This window comes from Sebastes fasciatus, chromosome 23 (assembly GCF_043250625.1).
Source record: "Sebastes fasciatus isolate fSebFas1 chromosome 23, fSebFas1.pri, whole genome shotgun sequence".
NCBI classification, from domain to species: domain Eukaryota; kingdom Metazoa; phylum Chordata; class Actinopteri; order Perciformes; family Sebastidae; genus Sebastes; species Sebastes fasciatus.
Window position 1 is genome coordinate 20,737,198 of NC_133817.1, and position 27,984 is coordinate 20,765,181.

Genomic DNA, 27,984 nt, shown 5'->3' on the forward strand with positions numbered 1-27,984 from the left:
GTAGAACACTAACAGACAGTAGAATGTTAGACACTAATAGATGGTAGAACACTAAGAGACGGTAGAACACTAACAGACAGTAGAACACTAACAGACGGTAGAACACTAAGAGATGGTAGAACATTAGACACTAACAGATGGTAGAACACTGAGAGAGGAGGTTTATCATTCAGTATCTGCTGCTTGGGGGGTTAAACAGACTCCAGAATGGAGGAACACTCAGACACACCTGAATCACAGGTATTAACTCCTTCTACACCTTCACACTCACACCTAGAACCACTCCCACTCAGATACTGGTCTACCCTGTTACACCAGCAACGGAACTGCCAACACGTTCTCAGTGTAGGTTCTAATGTCAAGTGTTACATATGTAGACATGCAATCAATAGCAATATACAGTATATACTGTATATATATACATATTTATATATTACTGTTTTTATTAGTCTGATCTGTCTGAGTTTCTTCTGTCTTTATTTACGGGGTGACGACAGACATATGACAGGAAACATTGTGGTTGAAAATCAGCTTGTTTATCAATGTGATTTTTAAGTCAGTGATGATCATGAATAAATCAGTTAAATCTTTGAACTGTTCACGTCAGACATGAATTGATCTTCAACATGAATTCATCTTGAAACAACACAGAATCAATAATCCCTGTCAGACACAACTTCAACCTGTTATATTTACAAATAAACACAGACTGTGATCAATAAAGTTGTGAAGGGTCGACGAAAATGAGGAATCAATAATCATAAGCATGAATGTTTTTCTATCAAAATTTTATTCTGAGTTACAAAATTTGAACTTGAATAACATCTTGGAGAACGCAGCTTAAGGTGGCAAAAGATAAAGAAACGTGAAGAAACCTGCTAGAATATCAATATCCATATAGTTTTAATATAACATTTAACATCATGTTTACACATCTGCATATATTTATAGTACGTTTACATATAGTCCGATTTAATTGTTACTGCTCTGTGATTGGCTGCAGAGTTGTCAGATTTAATAGTTACTGCTCTGTGATTGGCTGCAGAGAGTTGTCAGATTTAATTGTTACTGCTCTGTGATTGGCTGCAGAGAGGTGTCAGATTTAATTGTTACTGCTCTGTGATTGGCTGCTGCACAGACATGTCAGCGTCCTCTGAGCTGTACTCGTCTTCAGACAAAAAGATCACAGAGGCCATCGTCCTGTAGGGGTCCTCTGAGTCCTGTAACGCCTCCTCTGTTTCGTGGGTTTTCAAGTCTTCCTGTAACGCCTCCTCTGATTCGTGGGTTTTCAAGTCTTCCTGGAGCACCTCCTCTGATTCGTGGGGTTTCAAGTCTTCCTGTAACGCCTCCTCTGATTCGTGGGTTTTCATGTGGTCCTGTAATGCCTCCTGTGATTGCTGGGTTTTCATGGGGTCGTCTGTGATCACTGCTGTGGACTGTGGAGCGTCTCTAACATCACATGATGTGAGGGGTTCTGGTTTCTCTATGACAGGATACAGCTCAGAGTGAAATCTTCCTGTAGGACCGCTGAAAATGTGTGATGATGATGATGATGATGATGGCAGAGGAAGCAGAGATTGTTTCCTGGTGTAGACTCCCTGTCTGCCATGGAAACCTTCTGACTGTGAAGAAGACTCATATTGATGAGTGAAAGCTCTGGTTCTGTATGAAGACTCGTCCATAGAGAACACGGGTCGACTGGAGCTCACCTGTCAGTCACAAACACATAACATTTAGACATACAATTAAATTAAATTTAAATAAACAGTTTACATTTAGACATACGATTAAAATACATTTAAAATAAAAAAAATTACATTTATATACAATTAAATTTGATTTAAATAAACACTTTACATTTATATACAATTTAATTCAATTTAAATAAATAGTTTACATTTAGATACAATTAAATTACATTTAAATAAATAGTTTACATTTATATACAATTAAATTTGATTTAAATAAACAGTTTACATTTAGATACAATTATATCTAATTTAAATATATAGATTACATTTATATACAATTGAATTGAATTTAAATAAATAGTTTACATTTAGATACAATTGAATTGAATTTAAATTTAATGTAAACCTTATAGGGCATGGTATAGATCTGCTCTTTATGAAAAGCATCTCAAGATAACTTCTGTGATGATTTGACAATATATAAATATAAATATGAATATGAATATGAATATGAATTGCATTAAATTGAATTTGCGCCTGTAGATTTTCCATCTACTAGTCCCCTTAGCCAATGAGTCATAATGTTAATATCGGACACTGTGCATATTTAAACACAATATTTCAGAAAACTTGTAAAACAAAAGCTAATAGCCATAATAGTCAGTAATGAAATGGTGATATCTATTAGTTCAGCTTTGACCCTGTAATGTCTCAAACATCTCATCAGGTGTGTGAAGGTGTCGGTGATGTAGTTCGTTACCATGCTGGGATGTTTCCCGCCGGCTGCGTGTTCGTCAGGGTTTCTCGTCAGTCGTCTTCTCCTGGCAGTTCGAAGCAGCAGAAACAGAACCGCCGATATAAACAAGAGCAGGATCATCGCTGCGATTCCTCCGGCCAGCCTGCTGTCCACATCTCCAAACATCTGCTGCTCCGTGAACGCACCACGGGGGACTACAGACAGAAGACAGTTCAGCCTCATTTTAGTGTTTTCTTCCTTTATTTAGACCATTAGAGATGTTCCCATTCAGGCTTCCCTTCCCAGGCTGATACCGAGTACCAATCTGATACCAGCGTGATAGAAAATATTGATGGTTATTGTTATTATTATTAATACTACTACTAATAATAATAAACAGCTGTTTACTGCTGACAATGTATGGATGTGATATGATTACTATCTTTGTTGTATCTTGTTCTTTTTCACGTGATGCGTTTTCAGATATTTTATAAGATTGCTGGTGTTGAAATTGGCGACACTAGAGCCACCAGCCATCCAATCAGAAGCCTTACATACTGGACATATCGACGTTTTACTGGTTTATCATATATATAATTATTATAAATTGTAAATAAAATAGGACCCTGTATGCACCCTTGTGGGACACCATTTTGTATATTTAAAAAGCTGGAAAATAAACCATCAATTTGGACACTTCCAAACGGCTCTTCAGAAATCTTCTTGGTGACGTTGTCACGGAGATGCCATCCATATTCTACACTGTCTATGGCAGGGGTGCCCAATACGTCGATCGCGATCTACCGGTCGATCGCGAAGGTAGTGTGGGTAGATCGCATGGCATTAAAAAAAAAAAAAAAAAAATTTTTTTTTTTTTTTTTTTTTTTAAATAAATGAACGTCAGCCTATCATCCATCCTCACTATGAAATTTGTCACTTGATTGACATACAGGGCAGCCAGTCTGACATCTGATCTTTTCTGACACATGGGTCACCACGCATGCGCAAACAAGCGCGCCAAGTGCGGCAAAACTCTAGCAAGCTACCGAGTTGCCTAGTTAGCCTCCAATTTATTTCTTCTAAACTTAAGAAAGGGTATAAAAATGAATGGGGGAGCTGGACCAAGTAAGAAGCCAAAAAACCTACCACTTCCATATGGACTGGGAGGAGGACTTTTTTTTCACAATGTCATATTCGAAGTGCGTTTGCCTCATCTGCCAGTCTACCATTGCTATTCCGAAGAAGGGAAATGTGGAGCGGCATTTTCGGACTGTTCACAAAAACTACAACACTGACTTCCCTCCGAAAAGCGAGCTGAGAAAGAGAAAGGTGAAGGAACTAAAATCCCAGTTGTCCGGACAGCAGTCATTTTTCTCACAGCTGACCACAAAAGCGAAGGCTGCCACCGAAGCATCATTCCGGGTGAGTCACTTCATCGTTAAGAACAAGAAGTCCTTCCAAGACGGAGAGATGGTAAAAGAGGCATTCGTTGCAGCAGCTGACTCGTTGTTCCGAGATTTTAAAAACAAACCAGAAATATTATCTTCAATCAAAGCTCTCCAGCTATCAAGAAGTACAGTTACACGGCGCAGTGAAGCCATGGCCGAGGATTTGACCCAGCAACTTTGGAAGGATATCGTGGACTGCGAGTGTTTCTCACTGCAATTGGACGAGTCTACAGACGTGAGTGACACAGCCCAGTTGTGCATTTTTATTCGGATGGTGTTTCCCGATATGACTGCAAAAGAGGAGCTGTTAACAGTACTGCCCATGAAAGAACACACGCGAGGAGAGGATATTTTTCAGTCTTTCAAAAACTTTATCGAGAAAACCCAGCTCCCAGTGTGGAAATTGGTGTCCATCACCACGGACGGAGCGCCCGCGATGGTTGGCCGCTCAAATGGATTTATTGCCAAGTGCAGGGAGGACGATGCTTTCCCAGACTTCCTCAATTACCACTGCATAATATATAAGCGTTATGCGCAAAAATGCTCAACATGAAAGAGATAATGGATGTGGCAATGAAGATCGCCTGTTCTATTCGTGCCAGATCTCTTCAAAGACGGCTATTCCGTGCGCATCTGGAGAAGGCTGACTGCGACCACTCTGAGTTGTTGCTACACACTGACGTGAGATGGCTTAGTAGAGGGAAATTCCTGCAAAGATTTCGAGAGCTCTGTCCGGAGATTAAGGAGTTTTTCCGTGTAGCTAAACATGCAGAATACAACCAACTAAATGACGATCAGTGGCTGCTAGACTTAGCATTTTTAACCGATCTGACCAACATGTTAAATGACCTGAATGTAGAGCTGCAAGGAAAAGACAAAATCGTAATCAATATGATCAGCTCAGTTAATGCTTTCAAACGGAAAATGCAACATCTGTCCTCAAAGATGCAGCGCCATGATTTGGCAAACTTCCAGAACCTCGCGTCAGAGCTGGAGACGCAAGGCAAGGCGTGTGTGCAACTTGACAGTGCACGCTACACAGAGCAGATTGAGAACTGTCTGTCAGAGTTTGACAGACGCTTTCAAGACTTTGTTTTACTGGAGCCAGTCGCTACATTCATGTGCTACTCTTTTCGGGAAGATGCTGAGGTTGATTCACTTGCATCAAAAATTGCAACACTGTTTCACCTGAACTCATCAGGAGTGGAGGATGAGATTTTGACACTACAAACTGACATTCAGCTTAAGTCCAGGGCTCATGGACAGTTCTGGAACTTACTCACAGAGGAAAAGTACCTTAACATGAGGAAATGTGCTACCTCCTTGACTGCATTATTCGGCTCCACTTATTTATGCGAGTCAGCCTTTTCCCACATGAAGATTATTAAGTCCAAATACCGTTCCACCTTGACTGATGATCATTTGGAAGTGTGCTTGAGGCTGGCTATCAGCAGCTACTGTCCGGACTATGCATCCCTGGCTGATTCCATTCAGTGCAAGTCATCAGAGTAAGGTAATGACAAAAAATGTACAGAGTTATATTGTACAATATGGGTTCATGCAGTTATGCAAGGTACACCAACATATATTGTACATATAAAGAATACTCAATATATTTATAAATAAATATATGTTTTGCATTTTTATAGTAGGTAGATCATTTTGACTTGGTCATTTTATAAGTAGCTCGCATGCTGAAAAAGTGTGGGCACCCCTGGTCTATGGCGAGGAAGTAGTTACTGATGCTGTATGTGTACTATACATACTGCTGTATACTAGACATACTGCTGTATACTAGACATCCTGCTGTGTACTATACATACTGCTGTATACTATACATACTGCTGTGTACTATACTGTATGTGTGATGAGTCATGTCCTCACCTGATTGTCCTCTCTGCAGGACCTCAATGTCCACCGAGGCTGAAGCTTCTTCTCCTGATTCTTCATCTCTGGCTACAACCTGCACATACAAATATATAACAAATAATATATATACAGTATCTATAATAATAAAATCTATTTACTTATTTATTTATTAGAGTTTTTGCCTGGCTGCTTTCACAGAGGAGTGTAAAGTGAGCGATGGACATAAATGGAAGTTAGAAAAATCCAGCACATGTCATGTTTTTCATGTCAAAGATCCAAAATGGAGTTCAATAGACCAGAGACCATAGAAGAGGGTCCAATAGACCAGAGACCATGGATGTAGAAGAGGGTCCAATAGACCAGAGACCATGGATATAGAAGAGGGTCCAATAGACCACAGACCATGGATGTAGAAGAGGGTCCAATAGACCAGAGACCATGGATGTAGAAGAGGGTCCAATAGACCACAAACCATGGATGTAGAAGAGGGTCCAATAGACCAGAGACCATGGATGTAGAAGAGGGTCCAATAGACCACAGACCATGGATGTAGAAGAGGGTCCAATAGACCAGAGACCATGGATGTAGAAGAGGGTCCAAAAGACCACAGACCATGGATGTAGAAGAGGGTCCAATAGACCACAGATGTAGAAGAGGGTCCAATAGACCAGAGACCATGGATATAGAAGAGGGTCCAATAGACCACAGACCATGGATGTAGAAGAGGGTCCAATAGACCAGAGACCATGGATGTAGAAGAGGGTCCAATAGACCACAAACCATGGATGTAGAAGAGGGTCCAATAGACCAGAGATCATGGATGTAGAAGAGGGTCCAATAGACCACAGACCATGGATGTAGAAGAGGGTCCAATAGACCAGAGACCATGGATGTAGAAGAGGGTCCAAAAGACCACAGACCATGGATGTAGAAGAGGGTCCAATAGACCACAGACCATGGATTTAGAAGAGGGTCCAATAGACCACAGACCATGGATGTAGAAGAGGGTCCAATAGACCAGAGACCATGGATGTAGAAGAGGGTCCAATAGACCAAAGACCATGGATGTAGAATAGGGTCCAATAGAACAGAGACCATGGACATAGAAGAGGGTCCAATAGACCACAGACCATGGATGTAGAAGAGGGTCCAATAGACCACAAACCATGGATGTAGAAGAGGGTCCAATAGACCAGAGACCATGGATGTAGAAGAGGGTCCAATAGACCACAGACCATGGATGTAGAAGAGGGTCCAATAGACCACAGCCATGGATGTAGAAGAGGGTCCAATATACCACAGACCATGGATGTAGAAGAGGGTCCAAAAGACCACAGACCATGGATGTAGAAGAGGGTCCAATAGACCACAGACCATGGATGTAGAAGAGGGTCCAATAGACCACAGACCATGGATGTAGAAGAGGGTCCAATAGACCAGAGACCATGGATGTAGAAGAGGGTCCAAAAGACCACAGACCATGGATGTAGAAGAGGGTCCAATAGACCAGAGACCATGGATGTAGAAGAGGGTCCAATAGACCACAGACCATGGATGTAGAAGAGGGTCCAATAGACCACAGCCATGGATGTAGAAGAGGGTCCAATATACCACAGACCATGGATGTAGAAGAGGGTCCAAAAGACCACAGACCATGGATGTAGAAGAGGGTCCAATAGACCACAGACCATGGATGTAGAAGAGGGTCCAATAGACCACAGCCATGGATGTAGAAGAGGGTCCAATATACCACAGACCATGGATGTAGAAGAGGGTCCAAAAGACCACAGACCATGGATGTAGAAGAGGGTCCAATAGACCACAGACCATGGATGTAGAAGAGGGTCCAATAGACCAGAGACCATGGATGTAGAAGAGGGTCCAATAGACCAGAGACCATGGATATAGAAGAGGGTCCAATAGACCACAGACCATGGATGTAGAAGAGGGTCCAATAGACCACAGACCATGGATATAGAAGAGGGTCCAATAGACCACAGACCATGGATGTAGAAGAGGGTCCAATAGACCAGAGACCATGGATGTAGAAGAGGGTTCAATAGACCAGAGACCATGGATGTAGAAGAGGGTCCAATAGACCAGAGACCATGGATATAGAAGAGGATCCAATAGACCACAGACCATGGATGTAGAAGAGGGTCCAATATACCACAGACCATGGATGTAGAAGAGGGTCCAAAAGACCACAGACCACGGATGTAGAAGAGGGTCCAATAGACCACAGACCATGGATGTAGAAGAGGGTCCAATAGACCACAGACCATGGATGTAGAAGAGGTTGTGTCCTGTTCTTTTGCCCTGCGAGTTAGTAAATAGTCTACAACTCCATTAAATTGTGTTTATGTCATGCTACTAGCACTATTAGCTACTGGCCGATAGCCGGTTGTTTGGGAACAGAGACGTTAATACATCCACCACGGTACAGGCTTACAGCAAACAGCCCATGGGTGTATTAGAAGATAATAAAAGTGATGAATTACAGCCAATATAGCCATTATTACAGCCGCATACAGCTAGCAGGAAGCTGGCAGAACCCGATATGTCATATGAGCGTGCAGGGCGGTGCAGTCCCGTGGGTCCGATGACCGTTCATTATGGCGAGGAAAATAACTCTGGATTCAGCTGTTAGTTCATTTTACAACTTTTAGGACATAGTGATTTAAATGTGGCATATTGAAGTGTTCCTACTGGAAGTTGATTTATATCCTCTGATTTACAGACATCTCTTTATACATCCATGGACACAGACTCATTGGTGTTTTCAGTCCAAGATGGCAGCAGCGCTCCCGCTGTGCCATCTAGAGGCTGTTGAGTTTCATCTCTGTGCTTCTATACTCTTTGGTTTTACTTATAGGCGTCTTATGTGGATTATAAAGCCTGAGATGTGACTGAGAGGGTCTTTGAGGCAGAGCGGGGTGTCGTCGGCGAACAGAACAATAGAGCAACAGGTGGAATATATATGGAGGAAGAAGAAGAGAGGGCTGAGTACCAAACCCTGAGGAACACCAGGTGTGACAGAAACTGTTGTATGGGGAAGAATGGTGTGGTTGATGGTGCTGAAGGTGGGGCTGGTATCATATGAATCTATAAAACCTAATGAATCCATTGGTACCAACCCTGTCATACTAGCTCATCATGAAGGAGGTCAAATTACGCTCCAAACTTTGTATAAGCATAGCAAGCATATTTTTATGCTAAATGCAGTACCTGTGAGGGTTTCTGAACAATATTTGTCATTGTTTTGAGTTGTTAATTGATTTACAATAATAAATATATACATACATTTGCATAAAGCAGCATATTTGTCCACTCCCATGATGATAAGAGTAATATATACTTGACCAATCTCCCTTTAAGGTACATTTAGAACAGATCAAAAATGTGAGATTAATTTGCGATTAATCAGTATAATGTAGTAAAGGTAATACAGTGAGTAAAGTAAGTAGCAGTTGTATAATAAAGGTCATACTACCTGTATAATACTGCATTGTAGTTGTATAGTAGTATAATAAAGGGAATAATACTACATTATAGTTGTATGATACATTAAAGGTAATACTACCTGTATAATACTACATTGTAGTTGTATAGTAGTATAATAAAGGTAATAATACTACATTATATTTCTGTATTACATTAGAGGTAATACTACCTGTATAATAATACATTGTAGTTGTATAGTAGTATAATAGAGATAATAATACTGCATTATAGTTGAGTGTATTACATTAGAGGTAATACTACCTGTATGATACTATTGTACATTGTAGTTGTATTGTATTATATAAGAGGTAATAATACTGCCTTATAGTTTAGTGTATTACATTAAAGGTAATACTACTGCCTTATAGTTTAGTGTATTACATTAGAGGTAATACTACCTGTAGTATGTGTCTGTCGAAGGCGTGCAGTCGGTCCGTCCTGGCGATCAGAACCCCCCCCTGGGTGACTTGGTACAGTTCAGATGGAGGATGAACGGAGTAGTGGATGTTTGGATTCTGGCCCTGTGATTGGACGGCAGTGGTGATGACTCAGCTGGGGTTGTACAGGTTATAATGCAGGTTATAATAGAGGTTATAATACAAGGTATAACGCAGGTTATAATATAGGTTATAATGCAGGTTATAATATAAGTTATAATACAGGTTATAATAGAGGTTATAATACAGGTTATAATAGAGGTTATAATACAGGTTATAATAGAGGTTATAATAAAGGTTATAATACAGGTTATATTAGAGGTTATAATACAGGTTGTAATGCAGGTTATAATACAAGTTATAATACAGGTTATAATAGAGGTTATAATACAGGTTATAATAGAGGTTATAAAACAGGTTATAATGTAGATCATAATAGAGGTTATAATACAGGTTAAAATGCAGGTTATAATGGAGGTTATAATACAGGTTATAATGCAGGTTGTAATAGAGGTTATAATACAGGCTATAATACAGTTTGTAATACAGGTTATAGTAGAGGTTATAATACAGTTTGTAATACAGGTTATAATAGAGGTTATAATACAGGTTATAATACAGGTTATAATACAGGTTATAATACAGGTTATAATACAGGTACAGTAGCAGGTGTTCTTACATCAGAGAAGTCGCGGTCTGACACCTGGATCTGTAACACCTGGTTCCCATAGGTGGTGACGATGGAGGCGGGGCTGGAGCTCTGGATGATGAAACCTTTTAAGGTGGTTCTGTTGAAGACCGGAGGGAATAGGTTCTCACTGAGAACTCTGATCAGAACCGACGCCACGCTGTACTTCAGCCGGTCGTCCTCCTGACACACCTGCACAGGTAGAGGACAGGTAGGTCAGACCTCTTGTTCTGTAGTGACTGTTATAAACAGGAAGTAGTGTTGTTACCATGATGGTGAGCGTGAAGTTGGCCTCCAGGCGTCGGTCGTTCACCGCTCTGGTTAACCTGATCTCACCTGTCCTGTTGTTGATCACAAACCTGCCCTGATCACCACCTGCTGACACACAAACACACAGTTCAACAGTTTCCCTACCCCCCGCCGCAACGACCTCCAACTCCTCGCCTTCGCCATCAATAGAGCGTGGCAGGGATGACTTATTTCTGTTGTCCAACAGGAAGTGATCATCTCCCTGGTTCCCTCCATTAACAGGAAGTGATCATCTCTCTGGTTCCCTCCACTAACAGCCAATGGGATTGCTCCCTTGGGTTTTGGATTATTGCAGAAAATAATCTCTGTGGTAAACACACGTTTATGATACTGACACATTTTGTTCATCAAGATAATCCCCACTAATGAACACCACTTTATGATTTATGAAGTGTGAATGCAATCAGCAGAAGTAAAAATCTAACGTTAGGCTATAAACCAACTACACCACGGTCACATGAGCGTGAGTAAACTCAACGAGGCTGTAAAGGAGGACGAGTCGGCGTGATGACGTTTAGTCGTCTCATTTAGACACTTGTTAACAACCGCCTTTTCACTTCACTTTCAAAATTCACCAGTGGGATATTTACTGACGTATTTTATATCGTAGAACAAAACGTTAAAATCTCTTCAGCTTGTGTTAACCACAGGCCTTATTTCAGACATCTATCTAAAAACCCATTGACTTCCAGACGAGGGAACAGGAAGTGACTCATTTCCGTGTTTTAGGACTCATTCCTGATTAGTTAGTGGTCTTTAACAGCAGATCAGTGTTTAATGACCTGACAGGATGCTGTAGATCAGAGGAGTGTTGATTCCTCTGTCTCCATCTTGTGCTCTGATTGGACCGGGAAAAAACTCCAGAACTGCGTCCTGAAACAGAAAACAAATATATCTGCTAAAAACCCGAAATATTTCTCACATCCATCCGTCCATTATTTGTAACTACTATCCTGTTCGAGGTGGCGCGAACCGGGTACACCCTGGACAGGTCTCCAGACTATCAGAGGGCTGACACAGAGACAGACAACCATTCACACTCACATTCACACCTGCAGGACATTAAGAGTCAACAATGAACCTAACCTGCATGTCTTTGGACTGTGGGAGGAAACCGGAGAACCTGGGATAAACCCACACTAACCTGCATGTCTTTGGACTGTGGGAGGAAACCGGAGAACCCGGAGTAAACCCACACTAACCTGCATGTCTTTGGACTGTGGGAGGAAACCGGAGAACCCGGAGTGGACCCACACTAACCTGCATGTCTTTAGACTGTGGGAGGAAACCGGAGAACCCGGGATAAACCCACGCTAACCTGCATGTCTTTGGACTGTGGGAGGAAACCGGAGAACCCGGAGTAAACCCACGCTAACCTGCATGTCTTTGGACTGTGGGAGGAAACCGGAGAACCCGGAGTAAACCCACACTAACTTGCATGTCTTTGGACTGTGGGAGGAAACCGGAGATCCTGGAGTAAACCCACACTAACCTGCATGTCTTTGGACTGTGGGAGGAAACCGGAGATCCTGGAGTAAACCCACACTAACCTGCATGTCTTTGGACTGTGGGAGGAAACCGGAGAACCCGGAGTAAACCCACGCTAACACGGGGAGAACATGCAAACTCCACACAGAAGTGCCCCAAGTCGGAGTTGAACCTTCGAACCCGGAACCCTGTTGCTGCGAGGCGACAGTGCTAACCACTGCACCATTGCGCCCCCTCATATATTTATATATACTGTATATATATATGTGTTTCTGTGTGATGTTTGTTTGTTTACCTGGTGTTTGTGTGTGATGTTGGTGGTGTAGGTGGGGCTCATGCACACAGGAACATCTGGAGCGATAGGTGTGCAGGGCAGGAAGTGAGGATACTGGTCGTCTCCGTCCTCGATGTTCACAGTCAGAACAGAAGACGTGTTGAACTTCTCCACAGTGTTCGCTTCCTGTTTTACAACATCATTGGAGTCATTGGAGTTAGTTGAAAGCCTAGTGCGTCTCATACAGACACTAAAGGGTGCATCGCTATCAGATGCCAAAAACTTCTCCATTCGACGCCCTGGGAATGAGACCAGGCTGCGTATGACTGAGTCTTACCTGGGCCCAGATGATCACCTGCAGCTGAGTTCTGGTCTCGTAGTCCAGAGGTTTATTCAGAACTACGTTCCCACTGTTTGGTAGATCGATCCTGAAGAACTCTGCATCACGCTGCAGGTAACAGGACACAGGTGAGTTCATAAAGACAGACACAGGTAACAGGAGACAGGTGAGTTCATAAAGACAGACACAGGTAACGGGAGGCAGGTGAGTTCATAAAGACAGACACAGGTAACGGGAGGCAGGTGAGTTCATAAAGACAGACACAGGTAACGGGAGGCAGGTGAGTTCATAAAGACGGACAGAGGACATGGACAGAAGTATGTGGACGTCTTACCGATGATTGATCGATGATGTAACTGATCATGTCTCCGTCTTCATCAACGGCCTTCACGGTGTAAGCCACAGAATTCACTGCTGTCAGCTGCACACACAGAAAACAAACTACATTATATACAAGTATCATGTTAACATACTGCATTATATACAAGTATCATGTTAACATACTGTATTTTATACAAGTGTCATGTTAATAAACTGGGCAGCACGGTGGTGCAGTGGTTAGCACTGTTGCCTCACAGCAAGAGTGTGGAGTTTGCATGTTCTCTCCGTGTTAGTGTGGGTTTACTCCGGGTTCTCCGGCTTCCTCCCACAGTCCAAAGACATGCAGGTTAGTGTGGGATTACTCCAGGTTCTCCGGTTTCCTCCCACAGTCCAAAGACATGCAGGTGAGCGTGGGTTTACATTTCTTTTTTCTTTTTCTTTTTTAATGTTTTTTATAAAAGCAGCGTTAATCCTCCATGTTTTACCTCACTGATGGTGAATGGTTGAATCGTCTCCTTCACAAAGTTTGGTCTGTTGTCATTTTCATTCAAAATCTCCACCAGGATCGTGTACTGACTCTGAGGAAACAATCACACCTTCATTTAACACTTTGATTACTCCACCAGGATCATGTACTGACTCTGAGGAAACAATCACAACTTCATTTAACACTTTGATTAGCTGCTGTAGTTAATGTTAGGTAGTTAACTCACCAGTATGACATCATCCTCATAACAGGTGAGCTCTGCTATCAGCACTGGTCCCTGAACCTGAGAGACAAACACATGTGTCAGTGACAGATTCCTGTAGATTATCCAGGTGAGATAAAGTACAGGTAAATGATAAAGTACAGGTAAAAGATGAACTACAGGTAAATGATGAAGTACAGGTGAATGATAAAGTACAGGTAAAAGATGAACTACAGGTAAATGTACCTCTCGGTCGAGGACTTTGTAGACGGAGGTGTTCAGTCGGATGGTTCGACCCTCTAAGTAGAACCAGTCGGCGTTGTCTCCGGTCAGACACAGTCGGATGATGTTAGCTCCTGGTTCTGCTTTGATACTGAGGTCAGAGATGAACTGACCCGTTGGACTGTTCTCTCTGACCGCCGCAAAGATGTCCGACCCCCCCATACACAGACTGGCTGAGGACAAAACACACCAGATGAAGTTTCTGATTTAAAGCTTCTCTGTATGCAATTCAGGGTATATCTGTTGCATCCACGCGGCTCTCAACATGGCGAAAACAACCTGGGGGTGCGGGAGGGAACCGAAGGGTGGGCGGTATGCTTCGGCAATGATGCCGTTGGTCTGGACGGCGTTCTCATCTGTAAAAAGTGGCGGCCATGAGCTCGCCAGTGGAACACGCTCACATGCACTGACATGACCAGCCCAGTCGCACGGCAGTTCGAGAAATAGTCACCAAATTGAATGTATTGATTCGTGTACATAGACACGAATTTCACTCTTTTTCGTGGTGGTCAGCACAAAATCAATTGATATGTAATCCACATAATCGTGAACCAGGAAGTATAAAGAGCGGTGAACGGCATGTAGGGAGGAGGTCGGGGTGGATGGATGGGTCTAAAAACACCAGACTTTCACCAGGAGACCGCTATTGGTGCCCCGTTTGAGGCCAGAGGTCAACATTGATTTATTTGTCACTTAACTTCTGTGCTTAAGTTACACCAATTCTAGTTTTATCGTAACTCAACCATCATCTTTTACTTAACCTCACTAAGTAATTTTATTTTGAAAAGACTGGAGTGGAAATTGACACGTGATTCACGTGTTGCTGGACATTCGTAGGAAAACACACTAAAAATGAGAGGCAAAAATATTCTGGCTATCCATTTTCTAAGTCTGATCTAAACTGTTTCCCCTCTTGTATTTATGACTAAAGAAAAAAAGACTAATCTTTATACATCCTTATTTATATTGTTCATCTGTTAAACAGGTGAAAACTCACCTGGATGTTTTTAGTCCTATTTAGAACAAGAGCCTCTTGTGGCTGAAATGAGCATTACAACAACAAACAATTCTTTATAAAATGTCTCCACCTGTTTTCACAGATGAAAATCTGATGATCACCAGACTGAACGTTGGTTCAGATGTTGGTTCAGAGCGACTAGCTGTCAGAGTTCAGAATGATGATGTGATCTGAGGGAAACGTTTCAGTGGTTCAGTCCTGGTGGAAGCTAAATCAAATGTTTCTGTATTCTTACCTGTAACGACGTGATACGATAACCTGAGAGCCAACTGCCACAGCAGCAGATTGTAGGGTCTCAACATCTTCCTCCACCTTCACCTCAACGTCTTCCTCCACCTTCACCTCCACCTGCAGAGCACAGAAACAACACTTCACCTCCACCTGTAGAGCACAGAAACACCACTTCACCTTCACCTACAGAGCACGGAAACACCACTTCACCTCCACCTGCAGAGCACAGAAACACCACTTCACGTCCACCTGCAGAGCACAGAAACACCACTTCACCTCCACCTGCAGAGCACACCAACACCACTTCACCTCCACCTGCAGAGCACACCAACACCTCTTCACCTCCACCTGCAGAGCACACCAACACCACTTCACCTCCACCTGCAGAGCACACCAACACCTCTTCACCTCCACCTGCAGAGCACACCAACACCACTTCACCTCCACCTGCAGAGCACACCAACACCTCTTCACCTCCACCTGCAGAGCACACCAACACCACTTCACCTCCACCTGCAGAGCATAGAAACACCACTTCACCTCCACCTGCAGAGCACAGAAACACCACTTCACCTCCACCTGCAGAGCACAAAAACACCACTTCACCTCCACATGCAGAGCACAGAAACACCACTTCACCTCCACCTGTAGAGCATACCAACACCACTTAACCTCCACCTGCAGAGCACAGAAACACCACTTCACCTCCACCTGCAGAGCACAGAAACACCACTTCACATCCACCTGCAGAGCACACCAACACCACTTCACCTCTACCTGCAGAGCACACCAACACCACTTAACCTCCACCTGCAGAGCACAGAAACACCACTTCACCTCCGCCTGTAGAGCACACCAACACCACTTCCCCTCCACCTGCGGAGCATGGAAACACCACTTCACCTCCACCTATAGAGCACAGAAACACCACTTCACCTCCACCTGCAGAGCACAGAAACACCACTTCCCCTCCACCTGCAGAGCATGGAAACACCACTTCACCTCCATCTGTAGAGCACAGAAACATCACTTCACCTCCACATGCAGAGCACAGAAACACCACTTCACATCCACCTGCAGAGCACACCAACACCACTTCACCTCCACCTGCAGAGCACAGAAACACCACTTCCCCTCCACCTGCAGAGCATGGAAACACCACTTCACCTCCACCTGTAGAGCACAAAAACACCACTTCACCTCTACCTGCAGAGCACAAAAACACCACTTCACCTCTACCTGCAGAGCACAAAAACACCACTTCACCTCTACCTGCAGAGCACAGAAACACTACTTCACCTCCACCTGCAGAGCACAGAAACATCACTTCACCTCCACCTGCAGAGCACAAAAACACCACTTCCCCTTCACCTGCAGAGCATGGAAACATCACTTCACTTCAACGCAACAGCTTTCATCAGCTCTTCATCACGTTCTGTCTGGTTATTGTTCATCCCACTAAACTAAACTAAAGGAAAGCTGTTCTCTTTTTACCATCAGTGGAGTCAAACTGTGAAGTTTGACCAGAGGATGGCACCACCGCTCATGTAACTAAAGCTGGACTCTTATCCCGGCTGTACTAACGGTAGTTTATCAATATTTCTATAGACGTGTTTCTGGTCAACGTCATCATCAGAGAGATGCAGCAGTCTCGGGATGAGGACTGATGGTCAGATTTATCAAACTGAATCTGTTGGTCAGACTAAACAAAAGGAGACATTTGAAGAGTTCACTGTGGACTAAAACCGAGACAGACGGTTAATAAACTCAAGGATCGTTATTATATAATTCTATAATTATATTATACATTATTATATTTGTTGTCCTGCAGCAGAAACATGTGGAGGTGAAAGAGAACTGACCTCAGAGCAGATTACAACCAAACACATACAGTATGATGAGTCAGGGTGAGTTCATCAGGAACAAACTGGAAATAATGAGCCAGGATCCAAACAATAACTCCTTTTTACTGTTCAGTGTCGAATCATTTTTGGCCTAATAAATAAATAAACAAATAAACAAACAAACAAATAAATGAGTTGCAGTGAGAGACTGATGAATGGTGCCTCTGTTCTCAGAGTATTTCATTCATGCTGCTGCAGTAAGATTATATAAAGCCTGTTTAACTCAACCAACAGGATTATTATACTTATTATTATTATTATTATTATTATAATTATTACTGCTGAGGAACAAACTGACACATGAGAATTAACATCCGTTTACTTACATACAGTTTATACATTTATAATACTAATAATGATGTACTCACCTGTCTCTCCTGTTGGTCTACAGATGGTCGGTGTCAGTTTGTTCCTCAGCAGTAATAATAATAATAATAATAATGATAATAATAATAATAATGATGATGATGATGATGATGATGATGATGTACTCACCTGTCTCTCTCTCTCTCTCTCTCCTGTTGGTCTACAGTCGGTCTGTGTCTCTCGTCCTCGCTCTCTCCAGGCCTCCTCTTCTCATGATGTCATCGCTTCATGGTCTCATTCGTTCATGTTTTTATTGTTCAGCTCGTCGCCTCAGAGAGAGAACAGAGAGAGAACAGAGAGAGAGAACAGAGACAGAACAGAGAACAGAGAGAGAACAGAGAGAGAGAGACGGTCACCGTGGTACTGGGTGTGTTACTGTGTGTTACTGTGTTATTGTGTGTTACTGTTCGTGTGTGTGTGTGTGTGTGTGTGTGTGTGTTAGTGTGTGAGTAGCTTATGTGAGAGCTTACCGAGCATTATGAGCAGGATAAGTAGGCCAACATGCTGCAGGACAATGCACCAACCGGACACCTGCTGGAAGTACTTACACAAGTACAAGTACTAATACTGTATTTAATACTAACTAATGCTACTCTGTGCTACAGATACAGTAAACACAGACACACTGAAACAACCTGTGGAGTCATAATAACGCAGGCCGAGGCCACCGTAACACAACTGATCTTATTTTATCTTACCCACCTGGACATAAAACATAATCACTATAATAAAGTGATTTAAAGGTCCCATATTATGCTCATTTTCAGGATCATACTTGTATTTTGTGTTTCTACTAGAACATGTTTACATGCTGTAATGTTCAAAAAAAACTTTAATTTCCTCATACTGTCGGCCTGAATATGCCTGTATTTACCCTCTGTCTTAAACGCACTGTTTTAGCGCATTTCGACGGAATTGCGACGAAATCGCAACAAAATTGCGTTGCTAGGCAACAGCTTGGGTCCATGTGTACTTCCTGTCAGCTGAAGACATCCACATACACTGCAACCAGGAATAAACTGGGACACATTTAGAATTTTACGTTTAAATCTTTGTAAAGGGTCTAAATATTGTATATTTGTGACATCACAAATGGACAGGCATGGAGAAGGACTTTCGGTCGGCACCAAAGTGCTTCTGGAAAACCATCTGGCACCTCAGGAGGGGGAAACGGGGAACCATCCAAGCTGTGTACAGTAAGGATGGGACACTGTTGACCTCAACTGGGGAGGTAATCGGGCGGTGGAAGGAGCACTTTGAGGAACTTCTGAATCCGACCAATACGCCCTCTATTGTAGAGGCAGAGCTGGAAGCTGATGGGGGACCATCATCAATTACCCTGGTGGAAGTCACTGAGGTAGTCAAACAACTCCACAATGGCAAAGCCCCAGGGATTGATGAGATCCGTCCAGAAATACTGAAGGCTCTGGGTGTGGAGGGGCTGTCGTGGATGACACGTCTCTTCAACACTGCGTGGAGGTCGGTGACAGTGCCTAAGGAGTGGCAGACCGGGGTGGTGGTTCCCCTTTTCAAAAAGGGGGACCAGAGAGTGTGTGCCAATTACAGGGGTATCACACTACTCAGCCTCCCTGGTAAAGTCTACTCCAAGGTGCTGGAAAGGAGGGTTCGGCCGATAGTCGAACCTCGGATCGAAGAGGAACAATGCGGATTCCGTCCTGGCCGTGGAACAACGGACCAGCTCTTCACTCTCGCAAGGATCCTGGAGGGGGCCTGGGAGTATGCCCATCCAGTCTACATGTGTTTTGTGGACTTGGAGAAGGCGTATGACCGGGTCCCCCGGGAGATACTGTGGGGGGTGCTGCGGGAGTATGGGATGAGGGGGGCACTTCTCAGGGTCATCCAATCCCTGTACGCCCAAAGCGAGAGCTGTGTTCGGATCCTCGGCAACAAGTCGGACTCGTTTCCGGTGGGGGTTGGCCTCCGCCAGGGCTGCGTTTGTCACCAATCCTGTTCGTGATATTCATGGACAGGATATCGAGGCGTAGTCGGGGGGAGGAGGGTTTGCAGTTCGGTGTGCTGAGAATCTCATCGCTGCTATTTGCAGATGATATGGTCCTGTTGGCATCAACGGTCTGCGACCTCCAGCACTCACTGGATCGGTTCGAAGCCGAGTGTGACGCGGTCGGGATGAGGATCAGCACCTCCAAATCTGAGACCATGGTTCTCAGCAGGAAACCGATGGATTGCCTACTCCGGGTAGGGAATGAGTCCTTACCCCAAGTGAAGGAGTTCAAGTACCTCGGGGTCTTGTTCGCGAGTGAAGGGACGATGGAACGTGAGATTGGTCAGAGAATCGGAGCTGCAGGGGCGGTATTGCATTCGCTTTACCGCACCGTTGTGATGAAAAGAGAGCTGAGCCGGAAGGCAAAGCTCTCGATCTACCGTTAAATCTTCGTTCCTACTCTCACCTATGGTCATGAGGGTTGGGTCATGACCAAAAGAACGAGGTCGCGGGTGCAAGCGGCCGAAATGGGTTTCCTCAGGAGGGTGGCTGGCGTCTCCCTTAGAGATAGGGTAAGAAGCTCAGTCATCCGTGAGGGACTCGGAGTAGAGTCCTTGCTCCTTTGCGTCGAAAGGAGCCAGTTGAGGTGGTTCGGGCATCTAGCACGGATGCCCCCTGGGCGCCTCCCTTTGGAGGTGTTCCAGGCACGATCAGCTGGGAGGAGACCACGGGGAAGACCCAGGACTAGGTGGAGAGATTATATCTCTACTCTGGCCTGGGAACGCCTCGGGATCCCCCAGTCAGAGCTGGTTAATGTGGCCCGGGAAAGGGAAGTTTGGGGTCCCCTGCTGGAGCTGTTGCCCCCGCGACCCGATCCCGGATAAGCGGTTGAAGATGGATGGATGGACAAATGGACAGAAATCCTGACAGCTTGTTTCAAATGCAGAGTTTCTGAATACGGGCTGTGTGTATTTCCCTGTGGATTTAGCGTTTCAATACTTTCACAGTATTTATATAGGACTTAAGCCTGCTTTGTAATAAATAAAACATGAAAATCTCACTTTTTTATAATATGGGACCTTGAATAAAATGTGTGAAACATTTTATGGGTCCACTCCAAACACAGTAAACATTCCACACTAACATCCTATTCAGTAGCTAAAACAAGTATGTGAGATATTTTAGTATGTATGAAACCGATGGTAAATGAATTAAATACTTCTGGTGAAATATTAAGAGTATACAACGCTGGACACTATACGTTGGCATAAATATCCCACAATGCAATGCAGTAGGGATGACAACGTTCATAACAGACGTTGATGGACAGCTCTGTAACGTCAATAACGCTTCGATTTAACTGTAAGTATCAGATTTCACTTAGCCAGGCGTTAATATATATTTAAAATGAATTCAGACTTTGATTCTCACACACACATACAGTATATATATATATATAGTGTATATATGAAGGGTATTTTTTTACAGAATAATGAATTAATTGTTTTCATGACACAATGTCTGTTTTACATTATGTGTAAAAATATATTAAAAAAATTATAACATTGAAACAAACTAATCACTGAAGTCAAATAAAAACATTTCAGACTGATATAATGATGAAATCATCCGTTTTCTGGATGGACTTCTGAACACGTGTTTACTGCTCGCTGCAGCTGGAGGATGTATGGGCTCCTTGTTACCGTGGTAACCTGCGTGTGGTTTCCATGGCGATTTAGAGCACACAAAGAGGATGAGGATGCTGCAGGAGATGAATGTGTCGCTTCCTCAGAGGTCCTGCAGGTGAGTGACAGGTGGACGGGAGCTCCGCCCACACAGACTCACCTGACTGGAAGTCAGTAAATAAACGAGAACGTCGACAAAGAAAACATTTTAAATCAGGCTGATATATCTGCTGCAGTCATTTATTAATATTTAAATGTGATCATTAAGAGACATGGTTTCATACTGAATATAAAATATGTTACCGGCACAAGTACATGTAGTACAGTAAAAAGTACAATATACCAGTGAAGTGTGTCCTCCTCAGCATTAAGGTCACTGTATCTGATGATTAAATCTGTTTATCATTGAACTTCACGCATCAAAATACCACAAACAACAACTTCCTCTTTAATAAACTTCAACACAATATTTCTGTTTGCTCTCATGGACACATTTCAGTTTTCTGTTTTTAAAAATATTCATGAATGTTTCTGTAAAAACTAATAAAAATACGTCAACACTGATCTTTAAAAAACCAACACGACAATACTCTGATATCAAAGAACAGTAATAACCCTGTACATAAGAGTAATCTGACTACTGCTAGACAGTAATCTGACTACTGCTGGTCAACATGAAAATACCCAGATATCAAAGAACATTAATAAACCTGTACATAAGAGTAATCTGACTACTGCCAAAAGGGAATCTGACTACTGCCAGACAGTAATCTGACTACTGCCAGACAGTAATCTGACTACTGCTAGACAATATGAAAATACCCTGATATTGTGATCGGATCACTGATGTTGATGCCAGGTGTGAACTGACGTACAGCTGTCCACTTGTGACCGGATCATTCAGGATGCATGTTGATGCCAGGTGTGAACAGGACCCAGTTTTAGTTTCATATCCGACAGCAGAGCAGCTTGTGAAAGACGTTTCTGAACTCGACGTTGAAGACGGTGTAGATAATCGGATTGACGGCGCTGTTGACGTAGCCGAGCCACGTTACCACGGAGATGAGGGTGGGGCCGATGTCACATGACTGGCACAACACGTTGGTGACATGGACCACGAAGAAAGGCGTCCAACAGGCCAGAAACACACCTGCAGACACAGATAGATCGTCATATTTATTCCTCTTCATTAACAAGAACTTTATTCTTCTTCAGGTCACTGAGGAGATCTGATTCAAGACAACTTCTTAACATTAACTAATAATTAACTAACATTAACATTCAACACAATTTGAGTTTCTACATAGATATCTGAAATATAAAGTTAGACTCTAATCAAGAAGTTAGAACATTATAAATACTAGAATGGCACTCAGAGAGCACCAAAAATGAGAAGAAATGCACCCCCACCCCCTCACCCCTCTCTCCGTGCAGCTTGCGCCATCATCCGCGTGTATTTTTGTTTATGTTGAGAGCATAATGCGGAGCATCGTAAAACACTACATTCAAACTGGACAGAAACAAAGTAAAACTCACCTTCACCTAAACCGTCATCGTTACTCTTTCCATCAATCACCAAGTGTGCTTTGGTCAAACTCAACTGTAATTTCACGAGTTTAATGGGAAAAAACGCAGAATCTACAGGTGTCCCCCTCCCTCCACCCTCCGCTGTCTCTCTGTCCCTCTCTCTGCTGGCAGAAGGAAAGAGGCTGGGTGACGCGTCATCAGTTACACTGCGCATGTCCTAAAGACTGTGGTGTTAATGCGCAGGCTGACCGGAGTTATTAAAAACAATTTCCGAAGCCGGATCATGATCCGGATCGCCACCAAAATCTAATGGATTGTTCATTGTGCCACACCCCACCCCTCCAAAAAATGTAATTCAAATCCATTGCGGTCTTTTGGAGTAGTCCTTCAAACGAACAAACCAACAAACCAACGCAGGTGAAAACATAACCTCCTTCCTAGGCCTTCGGCCTTGGCGGCGGTAACAAGATTGTATCATCTGCATAAAGAAGTATATTATAAGTGTTGGTGTAATAATTAGGGCTGTCAAAGTTAACGCGTTAATAATGTTAGTGGGCTCAGTTTTAAAGCTAGAGTGAAGATACTTGTATCATATGAAACTAGAAAAACCTGATGAATCCATTGGTACCAACCATGTCATACTAGCTTGTAGTGAAGGAGGTTAAACGAGGAAAAACTGTCATGTCCATTTTCAAAGGGGTCCCTTGACCTTTGATCTCCAGATATGTGAATGAAAATGGGTTCTATGGGTACCCACGAGTCTCCCCTTTACAGACATGTCCACTTTATGATATTCACATGCAGTTTTGGGCAAGTCATAGTCAAGTCAGCACACTGACACACTGACAGCTGTTATTGCCTGTTGGGCTGCAGTTTGCCATGTAATGATTTGAGCATATTTTTCATGTTAAATGCAGTACCTGTGAGGGTTTCTGGGCAATATTTGTCATTGTTTTGTGTTGTTCATTGATTTACAATAATAAATATATACATACATAAATCAGCATATTTGCCCACTCTCATGTTGATAAGAGTATTAAATACTTGACAAATCTCCCTTTAAGGTACATTTTGAACTGATGAAAAAATGTGCGATTAATTTGCGAATAATCGCGATTAAATATTGGAATCGATTGACAGCCTTTGTAATGATATTGTTTGTAGAAGCATTTCCGGTTCTGGTATCGGTATCGGAACAACCCTATCAATGACAAAACAACAGGCTCAGTGTTTGCTGATGTTCGATGGATGAACATTTTTCATCAGATGATGTTTTACAGTCATTTCACTCAAAAACATGAAGTCAAATCAAACATTCAGTTGACCTGTTAGTGGTTTACTGAGTCGCACTGTTACTGATAAGAAATCAGAAATAATTTGTTGGCTGTCAGCTCAAATGTTCCTAGGTTATATAACAGCTAGTGGACAGTATGGAGCAGTAGATTAGAGGTAGGACTGTATGGAGCAATTTCTATTTTTACTGCTGGATCACAGCTTCACACTGTAAGACTTGAGAAACAGTTTGTGTCGAGAACAAACATACAAACATCCTCTCAACCATAAATATCCTGTCAAACTGCATCACTCTTAGACCCACAACAGAGCCGTTTTTGTTAATTAAAAGAAACTGTGAAAGTGTCTATGTAAGGGATAATGTACATTATCAGTATGAATAAAGGTTGATTGAATGGCTAATACTCACCGACAACGATTGGAAGGACCTTCATCGCTTTCCGTTCTCTGCCGCTGACTCTGCTGCTCTTACTGTTTCTTCTTCCTCTCTTTGTCTTCATCGGGCCTTTCTCCCTCCTCTTTGTGGGCTCGCCGTCCGACACGCTGTCCATTTGCATCGTCATCGGGTCGCTCTCTGCCATGACCATAGTTCCCTCCCGCTGCTCCTCCGACGCCAGAGTCGCAGAGGGCGTCGTCGTGGAGACGGTGGATGGAGAGGTGGGGCTGAGCCTGGCCGGCACGGCGTACGTGACCTTCTCTCGATTCCCGGTCGTCGTCGCATTCGCTCGCCGTAAAGCCAAGCCGAGACGTGAAGAGAGAGCTCGACAACCGGCTGGACCGGCCTGACATCGGCTGCGACTGCTCCATCGCCTCAGGCCTCGAAACATCCAATAATACAAGAAGAGCATGACGGGACACGGCACGAAGAAAGAGCAGATGGACGAGTACACCACAAAGCGGTCGTCCTCCAGTTTGCACACGCTGGGGTCGCGACCCGGCACCTGGTTCAGACCGAAGATGACCGGGCTCGCCAAGCCCAGAGACAACAGCCAGGTAGCAGCGATGAGCGCCAGCTGACGGACACTGAACTGGTTCCTGTTGTACTTCAGAGGGACCACCACGGCGATGTACCTGAACACAACACAAGCAGGTGAGACGACGTCAAACAGGACGCTCTGATACATAACTCCATAGTCTGCTCTTAAGACTGTGCTATAGATGATTGACAGGTGAGCCCTTCCTCCACTTGATTGGATGAAGGCTTCACTCTCTGGTCTGTCATTGGTCTTCACTCTGCACCGCTCTCATACGGCGGTTACAGCTGAGAGCGCCGTCCCAACTGGCGGCGCCGTTACAGCAGCGTCAACACTGTTGCTGTTGTTAGAGCAGTTAGCACCGTTAGCTCCTAACTTCACATTTTGTACCTTTTAAATTAAAGATGCTTGATTTCATATTTACACCCTGATTTAAATAGTCATGTGACCAGTTCTGGTGGTTCACATCTCGCTTGTTCTCATTGGATGTTTTCCAGACTGAATCTGGTCTACAGTCAGCTAAATCCTTCATAGTAAATGTGTTTCATCAATTTCACAGTCTCATAATCTCGGAAGCATATTAGTCCTTAAACAGGCCTGCAACAACATTCCCTCAAGGTGTGGTTGTGTTGCTTTATCTTTAGATTAATTTTTCAGGAAGCCATCAGGATTTAATTCAGCCGCTCTCTGGTCTCTAACCAGCTGTTTCATTACATGTTCTCAACACTTTGAACACAGCGTGAATCTGACTCAAACTGTGGTCTTTAATTAGTTCTAGACCCAGGTTTGGCCTGAGAGAGACGGGTTGGACAGGTGGACTCACCTGTCCACGCTGATGGCACACAGGTTGAGGATGGAGGCGGTGCACAGCATCACGTCCATGGTCATCAGAGCATCACAGAGGGAGGTACTCAATGTCCAAATACCGCCGAGAAACTAAACAACAGTAGAGGGGACAGAGTAAACGTAGAGTAGACATAGAGTAGTCGTAGAGTAGAGTAGACGTAGAGCGTCCTCATAAACATTGACCTCAGAGTAGACGTAGAGCTTCCTCATAAACACTGACCTCAGAGTAGACGTAGAGCGTCCTCATAAACACTGACCTTAGAGTAGACGTAGATCGTCCTCATAAACACTGACCTCAGAGTAGACGTAGAGTGTCATCATAAACACTGACCTCAGAGTAGACGTAGAGCGTCCTCATAAACACTGACCTCAGAGTAGACGTAGAGCGTCCTCATAAACACTGACCTCAGAGTAGACATAGAGCGTCCTCATAAACACTGACCTCAGAGTAGACGTAGAGCGTCCTCATAAACACTGACCTTAGAGTAGACGTAGAGCGTCCTCATAAACACTGACCTCAGAGTAGACGTAGAGCATCCTCATAAACACTGACCTCAGAGTAGACGTAGAGCGTCCTCATAAACACTGACCTTAGAGTAGACGTAGAGCGTCCTCATAAACACTGACCTCAGAGTAGACGTAGAGCATCCTCATAAACACTGACCTCAGAGTAGACGTAGAGCGTCCTCATAAACACTGACCTTAGAGTAGACGTAGACGTAGAGCATCCTCATAAACACTGACCTTAGAGTAGACGTAGAGCGTCCTCATAAACACTGACCTTAGAGTAGACGTAGAGCTTCCTTATAAACACTGACCTCAGAGTAGATGTAGAGCGTCCTAATATTCACTGACCTCAGAGTAGACGTAGAGCGTCTTCATAAACACTGACCTTAGAGTAGACGTAGAGCGTCCTCATATTCACTGACCTCAGAGTAGACGTAGAGTAGACGTAGAGCGTCTTCATAAACACTGACCTCAGAGTAGACGTAGAGCGTCCTCACATTCACTGACCTCAGAGTAGACGTAGAGTAGACGTAGAGTGTCCTCATAAACACTGACCTCAGAGTAGACGTAGAGCGTCCTCATAAATACTGACCTCAGAGTAGACGTAGAGCGGCAGCACCAGCAATGCCAGCAGCAGGTCGGCCACCGACAGGCTGATGATGAAGTAGTTGGTGGCGGTTTTCAGGGAGCGCTCAGTGAGCACGCTCAGACACACCAGGACGTTGCCCAGGATGATGACCAGGATTAGGGGGACACCGAGGACCAGGGCCAGGTAGTTGTAGTCCTGCAGGTACGCCTCACCTGGAGGGCTGTCAGTTGTCACATTGTCCATGATGGAGGCCCTGAACACAGCTGCTGGGGTGCTCTCAACATCTGGACACAGCAAGCGTCCTCTCGGGGTGTGTAGTGTGTTGGTAGGTTTGGACAGCGTTGTGTTCAGGTCTCACCTTGGTGTCACCTGTCCCAGGTGTTCTGGTCTCAGCAGGTTGACAGTAGACTGGGTTCATGTTCTTCACTCATCATGATCACGTCTGCTGGTCACTAATAAACAGGGAAATGTAGTTTACTTTGACTCACCATCCTGTTGCCACTATGACTCACTAGAGAACCACTATCTGGAAATAGTCCCCAACAGCACTGTGATGTTAAAAACTAACCGACTGCTGATTGGTGCAAAGCCTGCTGCTCTCTTATAGACCAGGAAGTCGAGCATGTTAGCGGTGTTGTTTGGTGAAGTCCGTAAAAGTATGTGATAGTACGTGACTGTATGTACGTGGTTCTCCTCCTGGATCTCCCCCTGGTTCTCCTCCTGGTTTTCCTCCTATTTCATCAGTGTCTTCCTCCTCCCGGTTCTCCTCCTGGATCTCCCCCTGGTTCTCCTCCTGGTTCTCCTCCTATTTCATCAGTGTCTTCCTCTTCCTCCTGTTTCTCCTCATCGGCTCTTCTGCTCTGAACTGACACAAACTTTTTTCTTCTGGACTATAAAATAAAAAGAATATAAAAATATAAAAAGATTCAACATCCAAACACCATCATCATCTCCTCTCTCCGTCTCACCTCCTCTCTGTATCTACTCCTCTATGTATCTCCTCCT

General features: G+C 43.7%; 2 protein-coding genes across 3 annotated transcripts; both read right to left on the reverse strand.

Annotated features, from left to right (window-relative positions):
- Positions 1-1,109: 1,109 nt before the first annotated feature.
- cdhr5-rs (cadherin-related family member 5, related sequence) lies at positions 1,110-15,854 on the reverse strand. Its single transcript, XM_074626451.1, has 15 exons — positions 15,330-15,854; positions 14,041-14,249; positions 13,819-13,875; positions 13,591-13,683; positions 13,119-13,205; positions 12,782-12,892; positions 12,466-12,630; positions 11,465-11,555; positions 10,642-10,748; positions 10,365-10,565; positions 9,647-9,769; positions 5,760-5,838; positions 2,452-2,642; positions 1,308-1,709; positions 1,110-1,268 (listed from the first exon to the last, which is right to left on the reverse strand). Exons 1-15 carry the CDS (start codon positions 15,394-15,396, stop codon positions 1,110-1,112), a joined length of 2,142 nt encoding a protein of 713 aa, XP_074482552.1. The 5' UTR covers positions 15,397-15,854.
- Positions 15,855-21,477: 5,623 nt separating this feature from the next.
- drd4-rs (dopamine receptor D4 related sequence) lies at positions 21,478-27,977 on the reverse strand. Of its 2 annotated transcripts, XM_074626023.1 has the most exons (5): positions 27,548-27,977; positions 26,983-27,431; positions 25,861-25,973; positions 24,473-25,134; positions 21,478-22,393 (listed from the first exon to the last, which is right to left on the reverse strand). In XM_074626023.1, the coding sequence occupies exons 2-5, from the start codon at positions 27,220-27,222 to the stop codon at positions 22,191-22,193; spliced, it is 1,218 nt and encodes a 405-aa protein (XP_074482124.1). In that variant the 5' UTR covers positions 27,223-27,431; positions 27,548-27,977; the 3' UTR covers positions 21,478-22,190. The 2 variants fall into 2 exon arrangements, with proteins under 2 accessions (XP_074482124.1, XP_074482123.1); XM_074626022.1 differs by having other exon boundaries at positions 26,983-27,977.
- Positions 27,978-27,984: the final 7 nt, after the last annotated feature.